Source organism: Pelobates fuscus, chromosome 2, assembly GCF_036172605.1.
Source record: "Pelobates fuscus isolate aPelFus1 chromosome 2, aPelFus1.pri, whole genome shotgun sequence".
NCBI lineage: Eukaryota > Metazoa > Chordata > Amphibia > Anura > Pelobatidae > Pelobates > Pelobates fuscus.
In genome coordinates this window covers 359,284,367-359,307,300 of record NC_086318.1, presented here as the reverse complement: position 1 = coordinate 359,307,300, position 22,934 = coordinate 359,284,367, and the positions used below count along the sequence as shown (strand labels likewise).

The following is a 22,934-nucleotide window of genomic DNA, read 5'->3' as shown; positions in this document are numbered from 1 at the left end:
GAGCTCTTGTAAGAGCTTGTTCCTGTCTTGCTCTCTACGGTGGTTATGGTGTCAGCTGGAGTGCTTGGAGCCCTCAGGAAGCGCTAGGAGCATCCTTCAACGGAGGTACCCAGTCGGGGTGCCAGGTGTTCCTTTACAAAAGGACAATAAAGAAAATTGGGGAGGTAGAAAAAAAGATGAAAGTCAAGAGACATGGGTAACTGGGGAGGGAGAAGAAGGAAGGGCACAAATAATACAACTACACGAGGAAGGAGAGAAGGGGAAACAAAATGGATGCATAACAGGGAAGAGGTCAGGCGATGCAACTGAATGGGAAGGACTAAATAGAATGGGTTAAACAAGAAAAACTAACCTGCAACACAAGATAAATATAGCTATAAAACTCCAATTAAATACACCAATTTCCTGCGCCAAGCTAATTGTCCCAATAGTAAATAGTAATTTTGCCATAATGGATCTAATCTCAGTACGATTAAACAAATAAGAATATTTAAAGCAGTATATATAAATCTCACAAACAACCATAGTTAAACCATGCTTATCATACTAAGTAAATCTAAGGCATTGCGTTATGTTGTTCCGGGAAGAATATGTTGCTTCTTATAAAACTATTTGGACCCTGTCTTCAGAAGAAAATAAGGACAGAGGACATTTTATATAGAATTTAATATATGGCTGAAATTGAACAGCCAGGCACCATCCAATTACCCAACATTAAATAATTTGACTCTTAGGAATTTCTATAAAGATATAATTTGATGAGGTAATGATGAGATTAACCTAAAATTAAGCGTCTTACATGTATTTCTTGGCTCCGGACTCGCTCACTCTGTATTTTAACCTTATGTATTGCTGTGTATTGTGTATTGCATCATTACTATACATGGTATCCATTACAGTGAATGTGATTACAGTTCGAGAAAAACTGCAGAACAGTTTATACCCTGTCAGTATAACAGCTACATGGACAGGATAGGAGAACCTTGTATAATAGTGCATCTGTCCAGCCGTTTATTTGAAAGCCCAAATAATCCTACCGATTTTATGTCTAGAAAAGCTATGTAGGCATTAAACTACAGTTCAATGTGTACGAATAGAGTGTACCGGACAGCAGCCCAAAAAAAACTTTTTTTTTTTTTAAAGAAGGGAAACGGGAGCTGAAGAAATTAAAATAAAATATTTCTGCCGTCTAGAAAATGAAACAATGATAAATCGCCTTTTAAAGATCATTCAAATGAAAATGCGTCTGGAACTTGTTTCCCGTTCCCTGCAGTAGGAAAATCAATATATTCCTCTGATGCTAAAAAATGCCTTCTGGTAGTTATAGCTTGTTTTTTCAATTATAGTTTAAAAGAAGAAGACGAATATTAGAGCAGTAAAGCATGCCCTACTGTAATAGAATTTCCCCCATTTGCTTGGGACAGAATTGCCTTCACAGGCCAGTGCAATCCATCTGCATTATTAGCATTTTTAGCTTCTTTGTTGGTCTGCCCAGCGTGATTCGAGCATGCATCAAACCAGCTCTCTGTAAGAAGGTGGCACTGCAGGATTGCTGTTAAACAGAATGCAAAGCTTTAGGCTTCACCGGCAGTACATCATGCTACAATCTGAAGGAGCTATAGAGAGCCGTTTGGTAGGGCAGGAGTATGAAGGGCAAAATGACTTTACATAAATCAGTCTGTTGGCTGTACAAAGGAAAATGAGAACAAGAAAAGGGATTGCGTTCACTAAATAGTTAGCATCTAAAAAAAAATAACAAAATTATGTATAGGGGAACAGGAGAAATCGTAGTAAACCATGTAGTAAAAGGAACTTTCAATATATTCCAAAACTGTAAATGGATTATTCAAAAAACACATTTAAACTTCCCAATCACTTTGTTTCTATTCCTACACTTAGTGTGGTTAAAGTAGGCTAATCACACCTCAGTTCTATTACACACGTAGAGGAAAAACAAGACAGACAAATGAAGCAGATATTTGGAATAAGATAGGTCTATGGGTGTACGATAAGGACCAATCGGCTTTTGCATGCCATTAACATCTCTTAAGACATTAACTTGGGATATAAAGCTGCCTTGGAAGAAAACAAGAGACAACAACATTATCAAGAGGACTGCAATTCTCTTTTAAAGGCAAACACTCATTAGGACATCCGTTCAACTCATTGCGCCACAATAAAAAAAAAAATAAAAAAAAAGAGTAAACATAACTTGCTTCATTTCTCCTCTTTTTCAAATCCATCTAAATTGGTTTTCCTCATAGCAATTAAACCATATAAAATGAATGCAAAGACCACAGGCAGGCATTACACACATAATTCAAGTTGACTGCACCAGTTTAACCCTCTCAATATCTGATGTACTCTCATTGCGATTACGGTCTTATACTCCTGACACAGATGCTCTAGTCTAGCTTGTTTAACTGGAGAGACAGGGAAGGCATATGTTTCATATAATTTTTAGATTAATTACCTTATTGCTTTTTCGTGTGTATTTCGCGCATTATTTTTTATGAGCGTGCATCAACAGTCACTGTAAGATGCTGATAGCCAAATAGCCATTATGGTGCAAAAACTTCAAGCATGCAGGGAGCCCAATTCCTACATATTCACACACACGCACACGCACAGGCATTAAATCAAAGTTGCTTTCTGAAGAACTACATTCTCATGTTTGCCAGTGACTCCCTTCAGGGGCATCACACATTCTTACTGCATTCAGCAAATGATCAGAATTATATACAATATAAAAAAAGTTCACAGAAATATTGGGATGAATATTGTATTTTGGAGCTCCACTGAGTAAGTTCTTTTGAGACAAGGAGAACGACTTTAACTACTAAATTAAGAGGAATCCAATGCAGAAACCATGATTAAAATAACCAAATTTATTGAAACATGCCAAGTTATTCGATTACTTGTTGTCGATCTTCTCCGAGATCATGTATGCTTTATCAACACAGACATGAGAGATTTACATTGATCCAGCATAAGATACAAACACGAGCAACTGAATCTGTCGCAAAGAGCTGAATTCAGAATAAAAATATTTTATTGCATTGCCGCAGTAGCAAGTAGATTGTAGGAAGGAGGATTGGAGGAAGGCAGATGTTGTTCCTATATTTAAAAAGGGTTCAAAATCCTTGCCTGGAAATTATAGACCTGTGAGCTTAACTTCTGTGACAGGGAAATTATTTGAACGGCTATTAAGGGATAATATTCAGGAATTCATTGGGAAGAACTTTGTTATTAGCAATAATCAGCATGGTTTTATGAAACATAGGTCATGTCAAACTAACCTAATTGCATTCTACGAAGAAGTAAGTAGAAATATAGATCAGGGTGTTGCAGTGGATGTGATCTACTTGGATTTTGCCAAGGCATTTGATACGGTTCCTCACAATAGGTTAGTCTTCAAACTAAAAGAAATTGGTCTAGATGAATATTCTTGTTCTTGGGTAGAACATTGGCTTAAGGATAGAGTACAGCGAGTTGTCATAAATGGTAAATTTTCAAGCTGGACAAAAGTGGTAAGTGGTGTCCCTCAGGGTTCTGTTTTGGGACCGCTTCTATTTAACATATTTATAAATGATCTTGAAATGGGCATTGAAAGCCATGTATCAGTGTTTGCAGATGACACAAAACTTTGTAAAGTAATAAAATGTGAGCAGGATATTGCCTTGCTTCAGAGGGATTTGGATAGATTGGGGGACTGGGCACTAAAATGGCAGATGAAATTTAACGTAGAAAAATGCAAAGTTATGCATTCGGGGTTAAGAATGCACAAGCAATTTACACCCTAAATGGTAGTGAACTAGGGATAACCACACACGAGAAGGATTTGGGAATTGTTATAGACAACAAATTAGGTAGCAATATGCAATGTCAATCTGCCGTTGCTAAGGCCAGTAAGGTTTTGTCATGTATAAATAGGGGCATAAATTCTCGAGATGAAAATATAATTTTGCCTCTTTATAAATCGCTGGTAAGACCACACCTTGAATATGCTGTGCAATTTTGGGCACCTGTTCTAAAGAAGGATATCATGGCACTAGAAAAAGTGTAGAGACGAGCTACAAAATTGATAAAAGGAATGGAGCATTTTAGTTATGAAGAAAGGTTAAAAAAATTAAATCTCTTCAGTTTGGAAAAACGGCGCCTTAGAGGGGATATGATAACATTATACAAATATATTCGGGGCCAGTACAAACCATTATCTGGAAATCTATTCATAAACAGGGCTATACATAGGACACAAGGTCACACATTTAGGCTAGAAGAAAGGAGATTTCATCTGAGGCAAAGAAAAGGTTTTTTTACAGTAAGAGCAATAAGGATATGGAATTCATTGCCGGAAGAGGTGGTTTTGTCAGAGTCTATACAGATGTTTAAATTGCAATTGGATAAATACTTGCAAAAACATAACATACAGGGATACAATTTCTAATTAGTGGGGTAATAGCTGCTTGATCCAAAGAGACATATGACTGCTATTTTGGGGTCAAGAAGGAATTTTTTCTTAGTTTGTTGCAAAATTGCAAGCGCGCAGACTGGGTTTTTTGCCTTCTTTTGGATCAACAGCAAAAGCATATGTGAGGAAGGCTGAACTTGATGGACGCAAGTCTCTTTTTAGCTATGTAACTATGTAATATAAGCTTGATTTAAAAAAAAAAATATTCTGTTAAAATAATTAGTTCAACAAAGAATCACATTTTTGCCTCATTCCATTTTAAACATGGATTCCTTTGAGTCTGTGTTTGTTGTATACAACAGCTTTGAAACACAATTTAGGAAAATATACAAAGCCAGTGAACCACTCATTGACTGCTGTTTCATTGTTAATGTAAATCATCAGCATTAGGTTGGTAACTGGTTTGCTATTGAGTCTTGGTAGTACTTGCAAAGCAAAAACCAAAAAGGTTATGGTGGGGAAAAATTGTGATTGAAAACCCCATTCACCTGAAGTCTGTGGATAGTTCATACAATGCTGTGAGGTAGTAACATCACTGCTAATTTGTCTTATGACTTGACTGGTGTGCAGATTTTTGTTTAACTATCTGTTAAAAAAATGATACATGTAACTACTAAAACTTGACTGCACTGTATACAAGCCTGATAACACATAGTACAGGCTGATTTGTATGATTTAAGTCTTCAAATTATACAAATCAGATTGTTGACTCACATGTCTCCATATTGTCCAGCAACAGTAAACTTGAATTGTGGTAGGTGAGTTGTCTGTTTGCAACTCTCAGTATCCCTGGCCACACACATGCTGGGTGAAAATGTTAAAGGACCACTATAGGCACCCAGACCACTTCAGCTTAATGAAGTGGTCTGGGTGCCAGGTCCACCTAGGATTAGCCCTTTCTGCTGTAAACATAGCAGTTTCAGAAAAACTGATTTGTTTACTTTAGGGTTAATCCAGCCTCTAGTGGCTGTCTCATTGACAGCCGCTGGAGGCGCTTCTCACTGTGATTTTCACAGTGAGAAGACGCCAGCGTCCATAGGAAAGCATTCAGAATGCTTTCCTATGAGACTGGCTGAATGCGTCCGAGGATTTTGCATGACATTGAGGATTGTGCATGACATTGAGTCGATGATGGGGAAAGGAGGAGGATAGTCTCCAAGACCGAAGGAGCCCGGCGCTGGAGAAAGGTAAGTGTTTAACCCCTTCCTCTCCATCCAGCCTGGCAGAGTGGCACCCTCAGGGCACTATAGTGCCAGGAAAACGAGTATGTTTTCCTGGCACTATAGTGGTCCTTTAAACTTCTTAAACATATTACTTACCGTATATACTCAAGTATAAGCAGAGTTTTTTAGCACATTTTTTGTGCTAAAAAACCCCAACTCGGCTTATACTCGAGTCAGAGTCTGTATTATGGCAATTTGCATTGCCATAATACAGACTGGGGGGAGAGGGGTGCTGGCAGAGCTGTACTTACCTTTCCTGCAGCTCCTGTCAGCTCTCTCCTTCTCCGCGCCGTCCGTTCAGCACCTCGGTCAGCTCCCAGTGTAAGTCTCGCGAGAGCCGCGGCTCTCGCGAGACTTACAGTGTGAGCTGACAGAGGGAGCTGACCGGACGGCGCGGAGGAGGAGAGAGCTGACAGGAGCTGCAGGAAAGGTAAGTACAGCTCTGCCAGCACCCCTCTCCCCCCACTGAACTACCAATGCTGGACCACCAGGGAAGGAGCCCCCCTCCCTGCCATGTAGCAAGCAGGGAGGGGGGACAAAAAAAATAATAATAAATAATTAATAATACAATAATAATAATTAAATTAAATGAATAAAAATAATAATAAATAATAATAAAAAAATTAAAATAATAAAAAAAAAATTGCCCACCCCCCCAGCAAGGCTTTTCAACACACACACACACACACTGCATTCATACACTCACACTGCATTCATACACGCACACTGCATTCATACACGCACACTGCACTCATACACACACTGCATTCATACACACACTGCATTCATACACACACTGCATTCATACACACACGCTGCATTCATACACACACGCTGCATTCATACACACACGCTGCACTCATACACACACGCTGCACTCACACACACTGCATTCATACACTCACACTGCATTCATACACACAGACTGCATTCATACACACACGCTGCATTCATACACACGCTGCACTCATACACACACACTGCATTCATACACACACACTGCATTCATTATACACACACTGTAAATAAATATTCAATTAATATATTTTTTTTAGGATCTAATTGTATTTAGAAATTTACCAGTAGCTGCTGCATTTCTCACCCTAGTCTTATACTCGAGTCAATACATTTTCCCAGTTTTTTGGGGTAAAATTAGGGGCCTCGGCTTATACTCGAGTATATACGGTACCTCCATCACCCCAGGACTGGACAGTGTAGGTCTTGGTAAGCAACAAAGAACCAAAGCCTACCTAATATACAGAAAACTTAGACGTTGTCAAAAGAACCTTAGAACACTGCTAATGCAATAGAAATGTAATAAATGGTATGTTTATGTTATATCAAAATACCAATAAACGGCAAATAAAAACTGAACTCACCAAAGTTTTGCTTCTTCATTCGTAAAGATGTCCTTTTGAATGTGGATGTTATGTCATGGTATACTACAAAGATTATAAAGTAAACGAGAACAATTACACATAACAGAATTTCACAAAAAGCACAGTGCTAACATCTGAATAAAGAAATGGCCACTTAAACACAGCTAAGGCTTCAAATTGCACTTTGGAAGTCAAAACATAATTAGGTATGTGGGCGTCAAAACACAGAAAAAAAGTTAAGTATGCTAGCACTGCTGATCTGAAGAACAATGCTCTGTGAGAGTTGTTTCAGCCTGTTTATGTTATGTAACAAGCATGGTAATATTGTACTGTAATCATTTATAGTATTGAAAACCAGAAAATGCAATTTAAAAGATTATTCTAAAGTAAATCATTTTCATGGTTTATCTTAAAATCTGAATAAATGTACTCCAAAATTTTAGCTCCGATAAGGAAAAACCGGTTCCGTCACCAAAGAGAGACACATTATGAACATGAATTTATTAATGGCACAATTACACAAATATCTCACTGTGTAATCTGTACAGCTTCTTAAATATGTATGGAGAATTGTGTTCCTCTTTAAAGAACCTGAATCCTAAATAAAAGACAATTACCGTACATATATGCGTCACAAATATCTGAAAACATTTGTAGAAACGTAATGAGTCTCTGAAGGCTTTTTAAATCCGTTAAGGAAAACCTAAAATCTATTACACAAATACAAAATGCGGCCTTTAACAGCTAGGATGACTTTAATGAAGTCCTCTCTCAGTACAATTTACAAGGAACTTAAAGTGTTTTTTTTTCTGGTGGTAATCGTCCCTGAGAGAACATTGCTTTTCTTAGGCTATGATATTTTAATTTCACCATCTAGTGAGGTTTTTGGCTAAAGTCTATGTGGTGATTGCATATTACAGAACTTGAGGTGGGAATGCATGATATTAAAAACGGATGATACGTTATGTCCTTGAGAGGTTTTTGATATTTATTTGGATTTTGAAACCCATTATCTGCAGCCATTTGGTAATTGATAAATGTTAGTGGAGGACAGGGTCGGATTAACATAGGGGCTAATGGAGCTACTGCTCCATGCCTGTGGAATAGGCTCACTGATCCTAAAAAAATAAATGGAAAAAATAGATACTTTGTTTTTTTGCGCTTCACTACTCTGTTGTGCAAAGGGATCTTAGTATGGGGACTCAGGAGGTATGCAGAGGAATAAAACTTGCACAGAACAGCTGGCTATAAAACAGTTAAAGCAGGGGTAGTCAACTTTTTTTTCAATTTGACCATTTTTATTTTGTCTTAAAACATTTAGGGATACAGAAAAGAAAGGGGAGGTTAGGGGGAAAAACATTGTGCAGGTTTTACCTGTTACACATTACAAAAGTACATTGTTTCCATGCATGCCTTATACAACAATCCGGGTCGAATACAGCTACTTGCCGCAATATACCCTGGTTCAAGGTAGTATGGTCCATCTGCATTGTCTCTGTGTGGAATGTTCGTTGTGGGGCACTTACATGCGTATTTGAAGTGTAGGCAAAACAACACAGGAGGAGGCAACTCTAGGTGGTAACTCATGTGCGAAGGAGGGGGTGAGGGGAGGTGGGGCGTGTCAGCATCCTGTATGCTAGTCATTGTGGATACATCGAATCCACTAATGTTCGCATGGTTTTAGTGTTTTAAGTGTCTGTAGTTCCCTTTTCCACGTAGATATGTTACCCTATGTCTCGTAGTTATAGTAGAGAAGACGGGGTGTTTGGTATTGTGACAGACGTGTGTTGGTGTATCAGTGAGATGACTGCTTTCCAATATGGTTGGAGTTTCGAACATTTCCACCAGATATGAAGGAATGATCCCGATTCTTTTTTTCATCTCCAGCATGTGCTGGGTAATGTCGGGTCTATCGTGGCCAGTCGTGTGGGGACCATATACCAGCGATAAAGGATCTTACGGGTTATTTCTAGGTGAGAGGCGCACTGTGTTAAACCCTTCGTTATATTTGCTGAGGCCAACCAGGTTTTCTCTGGTATAGGTCTTTTTCCCAGGAGAGTACACAGGGAAGGGTTTTAATTTCACGTCTGGGCAGCAACAAAGCATATATAGTGGATATAGGTTTTTTTACCGGTTTACCTGCTGTAATTAATTTCTCAAATTCTGTCAGTGTGATACTAGTCTGAGATTTAAAGTTCTTTAAGTTAGTTTTCCACCAGGAGGATAATTGGAGGTAGAAATGGTGCGCCGTATTCGGGAGGGTATGACTTACTTTTAGTTGGTCAAATGTGGCTAGTTTCCCTTTGTTTAGGAGGGTGTGTACATGAAGCACCTCGCATCTGTTCAAGACCCTATAATTAAAGTCGGGTATCACCCGTGCTAAAGCTTTAATGGGGGTCGAGAGGGGGATTGGATGGTTGCTACACAAGAGTTTACGCGAGATGTCCGGTAGTCAACCTTTTAATACCTACTGCCCACTTTTGTATCTTTGTTGATGGTAAAATTTCCTTACCGCCCACTAGTGCCGCAGTAACTAATTTTATTGCGCAAGTGCAATTGTTTTTTATTTTTTCGAAAGGTTAAAAAAAAACTTAAATTATTTTTTTTTCTATTCTACTTTTTTTTTCTTCTGTGTGTGAGGGGTGCAGTGTGTGTGTGTGTGTGAGGGAAATCTCTGATGAAAGGATCTCCCTTGCCGGCCTTGGTCCACGGCCATTAAGCCCACTGGGCGTTTGATGCAGAACCCACCACTGCCCACTAGCGAGCTGTAGGGGCCAGGTTGATTACCCCTGAGTTAAAGTATCACTATAGGGTCAGGAACGCAAACATGTATTCCTGATCCCATAGTGCTAAACCCACCATTTAGCTTGCTTGCCCCTCTTTAGCCCCCCTTCTCTGAAAAGGCAGAGTTTACATGAAAATGCCTGAAGGGAGCTATTATACTCACCAGAACAACTACATTAAGCTGTAGTTGTTCTGGTGACTATAGTGTCCCTTTAACTTAAAATGCTGGCTTTTTGCACTGTGCAAATATTACTGCTACTTCTATTTTTCTAACAGTTCAACATCCTCTTCTAAGCTCATTTGAGCAGGGTCCTCATCAACCTATTGTTCCTATAACATTTTGTAATGGTCTCATTTACTGTTAAATTTCACCCTGTATAATTGTAATGCGATGAGGAATAAGCTGGCGCTATATAAATACCAATAATAATAATAATAATCAATCACCTACAAGAGCCAGTACAGTCTGCATCTGCAGTTCCGCCCGGTGTGAGCTGCAGACTGTGCTGTATCTTGCGATCTCTGGCAAATCAGAGCTTTGCCACGGCTTACCACGGCAACGCTATGACTTCTGGAGCTTGCGAGATACAGCACAGTCTGCAGCGCACACCTGGTGGAGCTGCAGACTGGGGAGACAGACCACCGGACCACCAGGGAGCATGGACACTGGAGATACAGTACAATCTGCAGCCAGGATACTGGACAACCAGGAAAACAAAAGAAAATAAGGTATTTCTAACACCCTCCCTCAATGTCACCACCTCCCTCAGTCACTGTCAACAGTCACCCCCTCCAGTCACCCCCTCCTTCAGTCATTGTCACCCCCTCCCTCAGGTCACTCACTCTCTCACTTAGTCACCCCCTCCCTCCCACACTCTGCCACCTGTCACCTCCTCCCTCCCACACTCTGCCACCTGTCACCCCCTCCTTCGCTCACTCCGCCACCTGTCACTTCCTCACTCCGCCACCTGTCACTTCCTCACTCCGCCACCTGTCACTTCCTCACTCCGCCACCTGTCACTTCCTCACTCCGCCACCTGTCACTTCCTCGCTCTGCCACCCCCTCCCTCCCACGGTCTGTCACCCCCTTCCTCCCACGCTCTGCCACCCCCTGCCACCCATCCCTATCCCACCCCACACTATCTGTCCTACCCATACTACATCCCTATCACCCCACACTATGTGCCCTATCACACCACGTGCCCTAGACAAACTACATCCCTAACCCACCCCGCACTATGAATGTGCCTTACACACTCTTCATAACCTACAAACATACAAACTACATCCCTATCCCACACCATGTTCCCTACACACACTACATCTCTATACTGCACCACACCATGTTCCCTACACACACTATATAACCTACACACATACACACTACATCCCTTTCTCACACCTCACTATATTACATACACACACTACAGAACCTACACAAATCATTTGGGGGAAAAAAGTAATTTTCGGTTTCAGTTTAAAGCCAAGGGCATCCAGAATTTTCGGTTTTGGCCCAGAATTTTAATTTCGGTGCATCGCTAATGATTACTAAACCTATTGCATCTGGAATTGACAATCATTCCTAATTTATTCACAAGTATAATAACTTTATTCAACTGATCTTCAGTACTTTCAGCTACAGTATGGGTCAGAGCATTAAACAAGTTCACCATTCTTTCACCAGAATGGAATATTGGTTTTGCAGATGGAATATGAGGGAAGGTTCTAAAAACTTATTGAGATTCTTCAACTTTTTTACATGACACTTACTTGTATGATCGTTGTATCGCTCTATATAATGCAGATAATGAACAGCTCTGTTCTTTGCCTAAACAGGGAAAAAAAATTGTATATTTTTAGAGAAATCACTTGTATAAAAAATAAAAACATGACAGTACAAAGACTAGTGCCAGAATAATACTGTATAAACAACCAAATATTCCTCAGACATTCTATATTAAAACGTAATGCCACACTCATTTACCCACAACAGTGTTGTAATGAGCTGGAGATGTAAACTAAACAGCACATTCTAATACAGGGTATTTAGGGACCAGATCGTAATTGAACTAAATTTCCCTGATTATTATAGAGTTAAATAAGCTTTTTCTAAAACTAAAGACAAACATCTTCATTTTCTAGGTGTCAATGAAGCTTGCAAAAATACTTCAGTACTGCACTTTTTAGTACCCTGCATACTGATTTAAACGGTGGGGAAGTAGGACATATAAGTGGGGCGTAACATAATTTACAGTTCCTAAGCTTATTAGAGGATTGCACAAAATGGTCAGCTGAGAAATACGTTCTCTGTTGGCTTTGGACTATGAAGACAAATGTGAGGAGGGCAAGGTAAGTCAAACGTAAACCAAGGAATTAAGAAGTTAAACAGGGTAACATGCTGCAGGCAGAAACCCAGTCAATACTAATTAGAGAAAAAACAAAAACACATCACTAGCAAAAAAAAACAAAAACCAAAAGCTCTGGACTGGAAATGTGTGTATTTTAAAATACATAAAATACAGCAGCATACCTCAGTCTTTATAGTGCTGAGCTTTATATACAGTAGTAGCCATTTTAGGCATTCAGACTACTGCTGGCTGTGTGGCTGTATATTTGTAGGACTGAAATCTGAAGCACAACATTGTTATGGACTGTTCTGATATGCTATTATAATGAATTGCAGAAAAGTCATGATGTTAAGCTTGACAAAGTCCTGTTGGCCAAAGCCTTGCTTCTCATCTGCTTCAATAAATCTACTCTCTGGATTTAACCTGAGTGCCTGGACCATCATTACTTTTCTGCTAATTACATTGTGAGGATTGGCCAACCTCAGGCCCGGTTTCACCCTGGGATCCAGGAGAGTGCGGTATCTGTTTCGGTAATTGTAATGCATTGCACACAGAATCAACTAATCAACTTCTGTTTCCACAATATATAATGACTATCATTAATATTATAGATTAAAGAGGCTCTGTAAAAACCCTGATGGTGACATCGCTGCTTGCTGTGCGGTGGGGGTGCAGTGAAAGGTAGCTTTTACTTATCTGAGGCTGTCCCTTGTGGCGCCCGCCATCTTCTTCCACGGGATACTATACAACTCATCACACTTCATCTGTCCGGAGACCATGTCAGTGTTGTACTCACGCGAGTGATGTCTATAGAGGATCCTGCGGGAGTCTCCATAGACAGTGCCTTTATTTCTTCCAGACGTCACTAGTGACGAATGGAAGCTTGACAGCGATAGCTCCGTCTACTTACCCGGCATATGAAAAATACATAAGACATAATAGTCTCTACTTTGCTTTATCACATATTTTCATTGCATTGGAATTGCAGTAAAATTCCAACACAGTTAATGTGACTAATTCAAAAGGATGATACCTTTATAACATACTTTTTTTGTGGGCAAGGGGAGGGGGTTTAAATAATGTTCCTCATCACAACTGAATAATATATTTAGTGATTAATAATGCCCATTCACATCCATGTTCTGTAACAAATATTTAGTGGCATTGGGGCATGAGTAAAAACATTAAATACAAATTACAGGATTATTGACCTAAACAGGAAATTTAAAATTTTAGACAAAAATAGCTGAGCTTGAAAAGTAACTGACTTGGTGAATTTTTCCAAGCTGTACAGGTTTAGATTAAAGACAGTGGTCATACTAAAATGAACCCCAAGAATTTCCTTTTGAAGAAATTCTCTTAATTTTATAGGCATTAATAATTCTATTTTTTTTTTTTTTTTAGATAAGAACATCCCTGGAGACAATTACAATTGCTGCACTAATTATCCAGCAACATAAGTAACAGGTTTTCTGTTATTTAGTGTCAGATGCAAATGAACGTAACCACTGCAATAATTAAACATGACATCTGCCAAAGGAACAATATGTTTGCATTGCGTTCCTGCAAAATTGAATTATCAAGGTCACTAAACAGTTTTTCAGTGCAAAGTAAAAGATGCTAGTTTTTTTCCATGCTTCTATATTTAATGTAATTATAGACACACGGCTGATGGAATTAAATATATAGTAAAAACTCTAATATGTTAGATTATTTTTTCTATCCCAATTTTGGCCATCCTTATAAATTATTCTAAAGCATTTCCAGCGTGTATACATTGAAAAACTAACATTCAGCTCAGACCTTTCCACTCGTTTATTCATTAGTACAAGATATTAATGGATAAAGCATTCAAAGAGTTCTACAAAACAATAATATATAGAACTTAGGAACAGGGGACTTCATGGCCCTAGCTTGCATGGGAACAAATGATTGGGCAGTTTTGGGATTTTATATATCTATATTGGATATATGGAATGCGGGTAAAGCACCAAGGCAAAGTTTACCATAGAAGTGGTCAGGAGAGTGCCAAGCTGATTTGAGATATATATATATATATATATATATATATATATATATATATATATATATATATATATATATCCAACCCCATTCAGATAGCCCTCTAAGGACTTGTTGATGAATATAATATGCCTCTGTGTGTGTGTGTATGTCTGCCTCTGTGTGTGTGTGTGTGTGTGTGCATCTGCTAGTGAGTGAGTGAGCTTATCTGTGTGTGTGTGTGTGTGCGCTTCTGTGTGTGTGTGTGCATCTGCTAGTGAGGGAGCTTCTGTGTGTGTGCACCTGCTAGTGAGTTTGTGTTTGTGTGTGTGCCTGTTAGTGAGTGAGCTTGTTTGTAGGGATCATGTGTGTGTGTGTGTGTGTTAGTGAGCTTGTCTGTAGGGAGCAGGGGTGTGTCTGAGCCGGTCTGTGGTGAGCATGTGTGTGCAGTGAGCTTGTCTGTAGTAAGCATGTGTGTGATCGTGAGCTTGTCTGTAGTGACCATATGTGTGTCAGTGAGCTTGTCTGTAGAGAGCATGTGTGTGTCAGTTGGCTTGTCTGTAGGGAGTGTGTGCGCATCAGTGAGCTTGTCTGTAGTGACCATATGTGTGTCAGTGAGCTTGTCTGTAGAGAGCATGTGTGTGTCAGTTGGCTTGTCTGTAGGGAGTGTGTGCGCATCAGTGAGCTTGTCTGTAGTGAGCGTGTGTGTGTGTGACAGTGAGCTTGTCTGTACTAAATTTGTGTGTGTACCAGTAACCTTGTCTGTGTGTGTCATTGAGATTGTCTGTCAATGAGCCTATTTGTGTGCATCAGTAAGATTGTCTGTGTCTGCATGTGAGTATGCTTTACTGTATAATTTATTTATCCTGAAAGAACTAATATTTATAATTAGAAAAAGAAATATACCATCTCTCTCTCTCTCTCTCTCTCTCTATATATATATATATATATATATATATATATATATATATATATATATAAAGATCTAGCTATATCACACACTACATAGCACAACGACTTATGGGGCTGGCATAGATTTTTATTCCAGGGCTGGCTGCTTCGTATCCCCAGTCCGGCCCTGCCTTCAAGCTAGGAAACAAACGAGGAATAGATTTAAAAAAGTGTGAATGTATCTGTGTGTCTGTCTGTCAGAATGTCTGTGTGTCTCAGTATGTGTGACAGTGTATGTGTGTGTCAGTAGGTTGTCTGTCAGTATGTCTGTCAGTATATGTGTGTGTCAGCATGCCTGTCAGTGTATGTCTTTGTGTCAGTATGTGTCTGTGTGTCAGGATGCCTGTCAGGGTATGTGTTTGTGTGTCAGTATGCCTGTCAGTGTGTTTGTGTCTGTGTGTGTCAGTATATCTGTATGTGTCAGCATGTCTGTGTGTGTGTCAGCATGTCTTTCCGTGTGTATGTCTGTGTAAGTATGTATGTGAAAGGTGTGATTGCATGCCAGGGAGTGGGTGGTGCCCAGGGGCCCAAGAAAATGCTTTGCCCAGGGTCCTAGTTATATTAAAGACGGCCCTGTAAACAAGCTAGGGCCATGAGGTCCATTGTTTTGTTGCCACATTAACAAGGAATGCTTAGGCACTTTTCCCAAAGTTCTAACCTAATACCCCCTTCCCTTGCACATTCCCAAGTCACTAGGTCCCGAGATCTTGAAACAAAAACATATAAAAATCCAGCCAACAGTTTACATTTCTAGATTAAAAAAAAAAATTATAAACACATTTCAAACGCACTCTCTGGATCCAAAATAAAATAAAGTGACTTACTTTTCTGAGAGCTATCATTCTGTCAGCGGCTTTTCCAATGGCAAATCCTATAACAGAAAAATAAAAAAAAATATTTATTTATATACACCCATTAGTATAAAAGCAAGAAAGAACATTTTTCTCACACAGAGAAGGGTCAAAAATAAACAAAATAATTGCAAAACACCTTGCTTATAGGTATTTGTAAGGACACTGAAGGCATTACTAGCAGTACATTGTACTAAAATGGCAGAAAGTCTGTATTTAAACATAATGCCCACATGCAGTAAAATCATTATTTCTAAAATAAAGCTAATTGTAACAGCTATGGTAATCATAATCAATCTTGAACGCTAATGTAATGCTAACAGTGAAACGGAAGAATCGTTTTACTCCTCCCCCTCTGTGGCTGTAGAAATTACAGGACTTATTGAAACTTCCTGTACTGCGTGAAAGTAGGGGATGGGCTTTCACCAGTAGGGCTACTTTCAGCATTTTGCAGGCATTGTATCAGTAACTAGTGCCTTCTGACTGATAATTGTTTTCCTGTACAGGCTGACAATCATAACTAGTGTATTATTAAAGGTGAGTGGGGCTTTATAGACTAGATTTAACATTGCAAAATACATGAAAATAAAAATGTTTATACTCTATTTAGGTGGTGAAGTGGTTAAGAAATCTGTCACCTTTACAGAAATCTGACAATTAATGTTTCCCTCGTTCTAGTAAAGTCAGCTAAAGCAATTTTCTGGAATGAGGTGTGTAGCAGAGGGAAGTATGAAACTCGCTTGCCACTACAGTACAAAGAATTACAAAGAAATGACAGCATGGGATGACAGTTCACTTGGAACATTCTCATGTCAGCAAGGGCAAGCTTTTAATAAAAATAAAAAATATAGTGTAGCTGCTTTTTAAAAAGCTAATAGCATAACAAACCGCAAGGAATGTACCATAACCTTTAAAGCTACCATTAGAGAGGTAAGATAATGCGATACATAATTTGATGCACCAGTACAAAAGAAATAAAAAAACATGTCTGTAGTGTACCTAATCTTTTACTGTAGTACTTTTATATAACAAGCGACTCATGATGGCCTGTGAGCTTCAAACTTAAAGAACCACTATAGGCACCCAGACTACTTCAGCTCAATGAAGTGGTCTGGGTGCCAGGTCCATCTAGGGGTAACCCTGCAGCTGTAAACATAGCAGTTGACCTATGGGTTAATTCAGCCTCTAGTGGCTGTCTCATTGATCACAGTGAGAAGACACTGACGTCCATAAGAAAGCATTGAGTAATGCTTTCCTGTGGACTGTCTGAATGCTCGTGCGGCTCTTGGCGCGCATGCGCATTCAAAGCTGACGTCGGAAGAGGGAGGAGAGTTCCCCAGTGCCGAGGGAGCCCGGCGCTAGAGAAAGGTAAGCGTTTAACCCCTTCAGCCCAGCGAGAGTGGGACCCTGAGGGTGGGTGGGGACCTAAAGACCCGATAGTGCCAGGAAAACGAGTTTGTTTTCTTGGCACTATAGTGGTCCTTTAAATGAATAGGTTGTGGTTAACAAGTTAGCAAAATATTAAAGGGGCCCTCTGAGCATCAAAACACCTGCAGCGTACAGTACTGATTATAGTGCCAACATGCCCGTGGTGCTGTCACCCAGTTCTGTGTCAAACTGTTTGTGAGGGGTTTGACACAAAACTGGGGTTCTTCATGCACTGCTCATTCTATGTTCAGATTGCAAATGCATAGGTTACACACTGTATTAGCAATTACAATTCTTTCCTTATTTGGAAGACATTTATCGGCTGACTGCATCAGCCAAGTGACACACTCAGACAATGAATAGTGCAGAAACTTGGGCATCATTTATATGGCTAATAGAGAATGTAACTTGTAAAATCACAATGTGGGCAGCAAGGGCCTGGGCCATGGGCACCCATCTGTTTGGGTCATATTACTCTAAAATGGTTTGGCACACAACTAGGGGGCCACACAAGGGGCATGCTGGCACCACAGCACTAAAGCTTGATGCAGTAGTTATAGTGCTTTTAGAGTGACGTTAAAGTGATGGCTGGAGAGCTTGAGGAACATCAAGGACAATCATTCTTGTATTTAGGGCAATTGATGATTGATACTTGGGAGGTTAACTTGAAATAATTTGAAATATATGGGAATTAATTATTAAAATTTTAAACTGAAACAAGAATAACTGGAAAAGTGGCCAAGTATTAGGGGTTCAGACAGCTAGCTGAGGAGCACCTATTTCTTCAGCTAGCTGTCTGTCCTAGCACCTAAAATGAGAAGTTAACGCAGTTAGTTTAAATAAAGGAAAGAAAATAATTTACTTCTATGCTGAAAAACAGCTATTATGTTTAACAGACTTGCCTAATAACACCGGGAGCATAATTCTACTTCTCATTCTGAGGAACACTCACAAAGCGTTTTCTAATATTTAACCTTGAGAAGGTATTTTGGAAAGGAAAAAATAAAAAAATAAGAAATGACATTCATAAATATAATGGCTGCTGGAAATAACTAATAAAATAAGGTTTAATGGAATTTACATGTTAACTGCAATCAGAACAGATTTTGTATGCAGAACGAAGGAATCGCTTAATGCGTATTATTTGAGTGCCATTTCTGCAGGTTGAATTCTGGAAAATACATTAACAAGTCCGATTCAATTAAGTTTTCATTATAGTTGACATTAAAGTACAAAAGGTCACAGTCATTCTCTTAACCAAGACAGGTTGGGCTGCATGAATTCACATTGTTCAAAAAGTATACTGTCTGCGGACTTAGACAGCATGGCCCCCAATGACAATAGGCTACAACAGTTATGGCACAACGTTACAAGCAGATGTTTATAAGTAATATAAACACCAGTGAAGACTGGTCCATAGGGGCACACGGGGCAGCACCCCACCAGTTTTTATGTGGGGAAAATTTTATTTTCAGAAGTTAAGAAATACTTACTTTTTTTTCTGGAATGTTGGGTAGTAAGTCAAAATAATATGTGAAAAAAATAGTGTATGTTTAATTCTGTAATAGGTTTTAATCTCTTCCCCCCCTTCTGCCTTGAGAGCGTCTAGGCATGCCTTGTTTCAGCAGGTTTTGCACATGCCTACAATACATATCTGTATTCCTAACGTTTCAGTCCTGATACTCCTTAATAAATGGTCCTTCCCCTTGCAAGAACAAAATAAAATTAATCACCCTTCTCCAGTACATAGTCTCCCTCGGCGCTGCCGCAAACTCCTACTTCAGCGACGTCAACCTGGAGGCACAGGCCAATCCAATGCTCCTCATAGGGGAGCAATGGGCACCTTAGGTGCATGGGCAGTGCTCGCAGAGACGTGCATAAGAATCTTCCATAGAGAATCATTGAATCCAATGATTCTGTATGGCCGACAGTGACTTCACTGCGCATGTGCACATGATGTCACGGTATGTTACAATATGAGAACCAGGAAGTAAGACTCCCGGCTCTCATAGCCAGAGGGCTTGGAGGAGTGCCTTGAGGCCACACTTCTAAGCACTCTAATTAGTTACCTAAAGGGCTTTGGGGGGTACAAGAGGTTGACAGGACTGCAGGCACTAGGACAACTTCAATAATATGAAGTTGTCAAAGTGCCTACAGTGTACCTTTAAGTAAGACTTTCCATTGAGTTGCCATTCTAGAAGCAGGAGCAACTGGCCCTTGCCAAATGTAAATGAATATATAATATCTTATTCTCTCACCCAATAGGCCCAGTGAATGCCTGAGGGCTGATTAAACAAGGTAATTTACTTAAAAAAACATAAAGCCAGGGGAAGCCCAGGGGTGACATTGGGAGGGTGACATTTCTGACACAGAGCACTCTGTTGCCTGTCAATAATGGTTTTAATAACTCCTACTGCACATACCCACCATCTTCTTTAAAGTGCTCAGACTCTCTATAGACACGCTAGTAACAATTTGTCAAGTTTCAAACTGCAGGACTGGGGCTGTGACTCTGAGGACTGATCTGAATCTGATTTCAATCTGTTTTAACCCCTTTAGGACGCTGGATGGAAATTTTCTGTCAGAGCAGTCCATCCCTTAAGAACGCAGGATGGAAAATTACCGTCCAATACTAAAACTAACCCCAGATTGTTCCTGCAGTGTGTCCCGGTGTTTAAGGCACACTGCTCCAGCCCATGTGATCGCTCTGACCAGCAGTCAGAGCGATCACACATGCTGCAGTGAAACCGGATCGGTCTCCATGCACCTCCGTGTAAGCTGTAAAGTGCAGGGAGACAGATTAGTGTTGATCTGCTGCTCTCTTCAAGAAAAAAAAGTGTTTGTTATAAATCCCACACCCACCTAGGGGTTAAATTTACCGTATATACTCGAGTATAAGCTGACCCGAATATAAGCCGAGGCCCCTAATTTTACCCCCAAAAAATGGGAAAACGTATTGACTCGAGTATAAGACTAGGGTGGGAAATGCAGCAGCTACTGGTAAATTTCTAAATAAAATTAGATCCTAGAAAAATTACATTAATTGAATATTTATTTACAGTGTGTGTGTATGAGTGCAGTGTGTGTGTATGAGTGCAGTGTGTATGACTGCAGTGTGTGTGTGTATGAGTGCAGTGTGTGTGTATGAGTGCAGTGTGTGTATGAGTGCAGTGTGTGTATGAGTGCAGTGTGTGTATGAGTTCAGTGTGTGTATGAGTTCAGTGTGTGTATGAGTGCAGTGTGTGTATGAGTGCAGTGTGTGTATGAGTGCAGTGTGTGTGAGTGCAGTGTGTGTGAGTGCAGTGTGTGTGAGTGCAGTGTGTGTGAGTGCAGTGTGTGTGAGTGCAGTGTGTATGTATGAGTGCAGTGTGTATGTATGAGTGCAGTGTGTATGTATGAGTGCAGTGTGTGTGTGAGTGCAGTGTGTGTGTGAGTGCAGTGTGTGTATCAGTGCAGTGTGTATGTATGAATGCAGTGTGTGTGTATGAGTGCAGTGAGTGTGTATGAGTGAAGTGTGTGTATGAGTGCAGTGTGTGCAGTGTGTATGTATGAGTGCAGTGTGTGTGTGTATGAGTGCAGTGTGTGTGTGAATGCAGAGTGTGTGTGAATGCAGTGTGTGTGTGTGATGCAGAGTGTGATGCAGAGCCTTGGTAGGGGGTGGGCATTTTTAATATTTTTTTATTATTATTATGTTAATTTTTTTTGTTATATTATTTATTTTTATTATTATTATTTTTATTATTATTATTAATTTATTTTTTTTCGTCCCCCCTCCCTGCTTGATACATGGCAGGAAGGGGGCTCTCCTTCCCTGGTGGTCCAGTGGCATTGGCAGTTCAGTGGGAGGGGGGAGAGGGGAGAGGGGCTGGCAGAGAGTACTTACCTCTCCTGCAGCTCCTGTCAGCTCCCTTCTCCTCCGCGCCGGTCCGTGCAGCTCTTCTGTCAGCTCACACTGTAAGTCTCGCGAGAGCCGCACTATGACCCCGCGGCTCTCGCAAGACTTACACTGGGAGCTGACAGAGGTGCTGAACGGACCGCCGCGGAGGAGGAGAGAGCTGTCAGGAGCTGCAGGAGAGGTAAGTAACCGCACACAGCCCCATTGTCTGTATTATGGCAATGTAAATTGCCATAATACAGACAGTGACTCGAGTATAAGCCAAGTTGGGGGTTTTCAGCACAAAAAATGTGCTGAAAAACTCGGCTTCTACTCGAGTATATACGGTATTTAATTATCTACTTAATGTGTAATTTTTTTTTTTTACGCTAGGGTGGGTAAAGGTTAGTGGGAGAAATGGAGGATTTACAGTTAGACTAGTTAGGGGTTAACTGTATTAAAAAAAAAACCTGTTAAGTTAAAACAAATGTTTAAAATAGTAAAACAAAATTTGTAAAAGTTTAAATAAATAGAAAAAAGTAAAAAAAAAAAAAAAAAATGTTTACATGCTCATTACCTCTACACTTGGTACAGGCTAGCGAAAAAATTATCTCACACTAAGGTTCCAAATATGCCTATTAACCCCTTAGTAACCAGACCGCTTTTCAATTTTCTTACCGTTTGGAACCAGGGCTGTTTTTACATTTCTGCGCTATTTGTGTTCAGCTGTAATTTTCCTCTTACTCATTTACTGTACCAACACATATTATATACAGTTTTTCTCGCTATTAAATGGTCTTTCTAAAGATACCATTATTTTCATCATATCATATAATTATTATTTATTTAAAAACATGATGAAATCTTTTTTTTTTTTTAAACCACACTTTTTGTACCTTTTAACCCCAAAATCTGTTAGGCATCTACAACCGCCAAAAAACACCTGTGCTAAAAAGTTTCTAAATTTTGTCCTGAGTTTTGAAATACCCAATGTTAACATGTTCTTAGCTTTTTTTTTTGCAAGTTATAGGGCAATAAGTACAAGTAGCACTTTGCTATTTCCAAACCATTTTTTTTTTCAAAATTAACAAGTTAGCAAGTTACATCGTAACACTGATATCAGTCAGGAATCCCTGAATAACCCTTCACATGTACATATTTTTTTAAAAGAAGACAACCTAAAGTAATAAACTTGTAGTATTTTGACTATTTTCATGCAACCATTTTACCACCAATCTATGCCAAATTAAAAACAAAATAAATAATTGGTGATTTTTTTGACACATGTAGCAGTTTAAGAATACATGTACTGAAAACTTTAAGGGTTACTGCCAAAGAACACCCCAATATATGTGTTCAGCAACATCTCCTGAGTACAGTGATGCTACCCATGTATAGGTATGTCTGGTTCTCTAGGGGCTAAAATACCTTATTTGGAGGGTGTGCATTCCAGTTGTCCAACTTGGAATTTTCCCAGCTGGTCATCATGCACCCATGTCCTATTTGGGACATTTTTGAAGCTGGCCAATGTAATTTACCCACATCAAACCATATTTTTTTTTAAAGTAGACAACCCATGATATTTAAAATGGGTTTTGTCCACTCTTTTTTAGTAGCCACTTCG

General features: G+C 39.6%; 1 protein-coding gene across 1 annotated transcript in view; it reads right to left on the bottom strand.

The window, feature by feature from the left end:
• The window catches only part of MRPS5 (mitochondrial ribosomal protein S5), a 200,997-nt gene that overhangs the window by 3,889 nt on the left and 174,174 nt on the right, over positions 1 to 22,934 (bottom strand). Inside the window, exons 7-9 of the mRNA XM_063443662.1 lie at positions 15,982 to 16,028; positions 11,628 to 11,685; positions 7,074 to 7,136 (exon numbers count right to left, since the gene is read on the bottom strand). Coding sequence (XP_063299732.1) covers positions 7,074 to 7,136; positions 11,628 to 11,685; positions 15,982 to 16,028 — 168 coding nt within the window. The remainder of the gene's footprint in view (positions 1 to 7,073; positions 7,137 to 11,627; positions 11,686 to 15,981; positions 16,029 to 22,934) is intronic.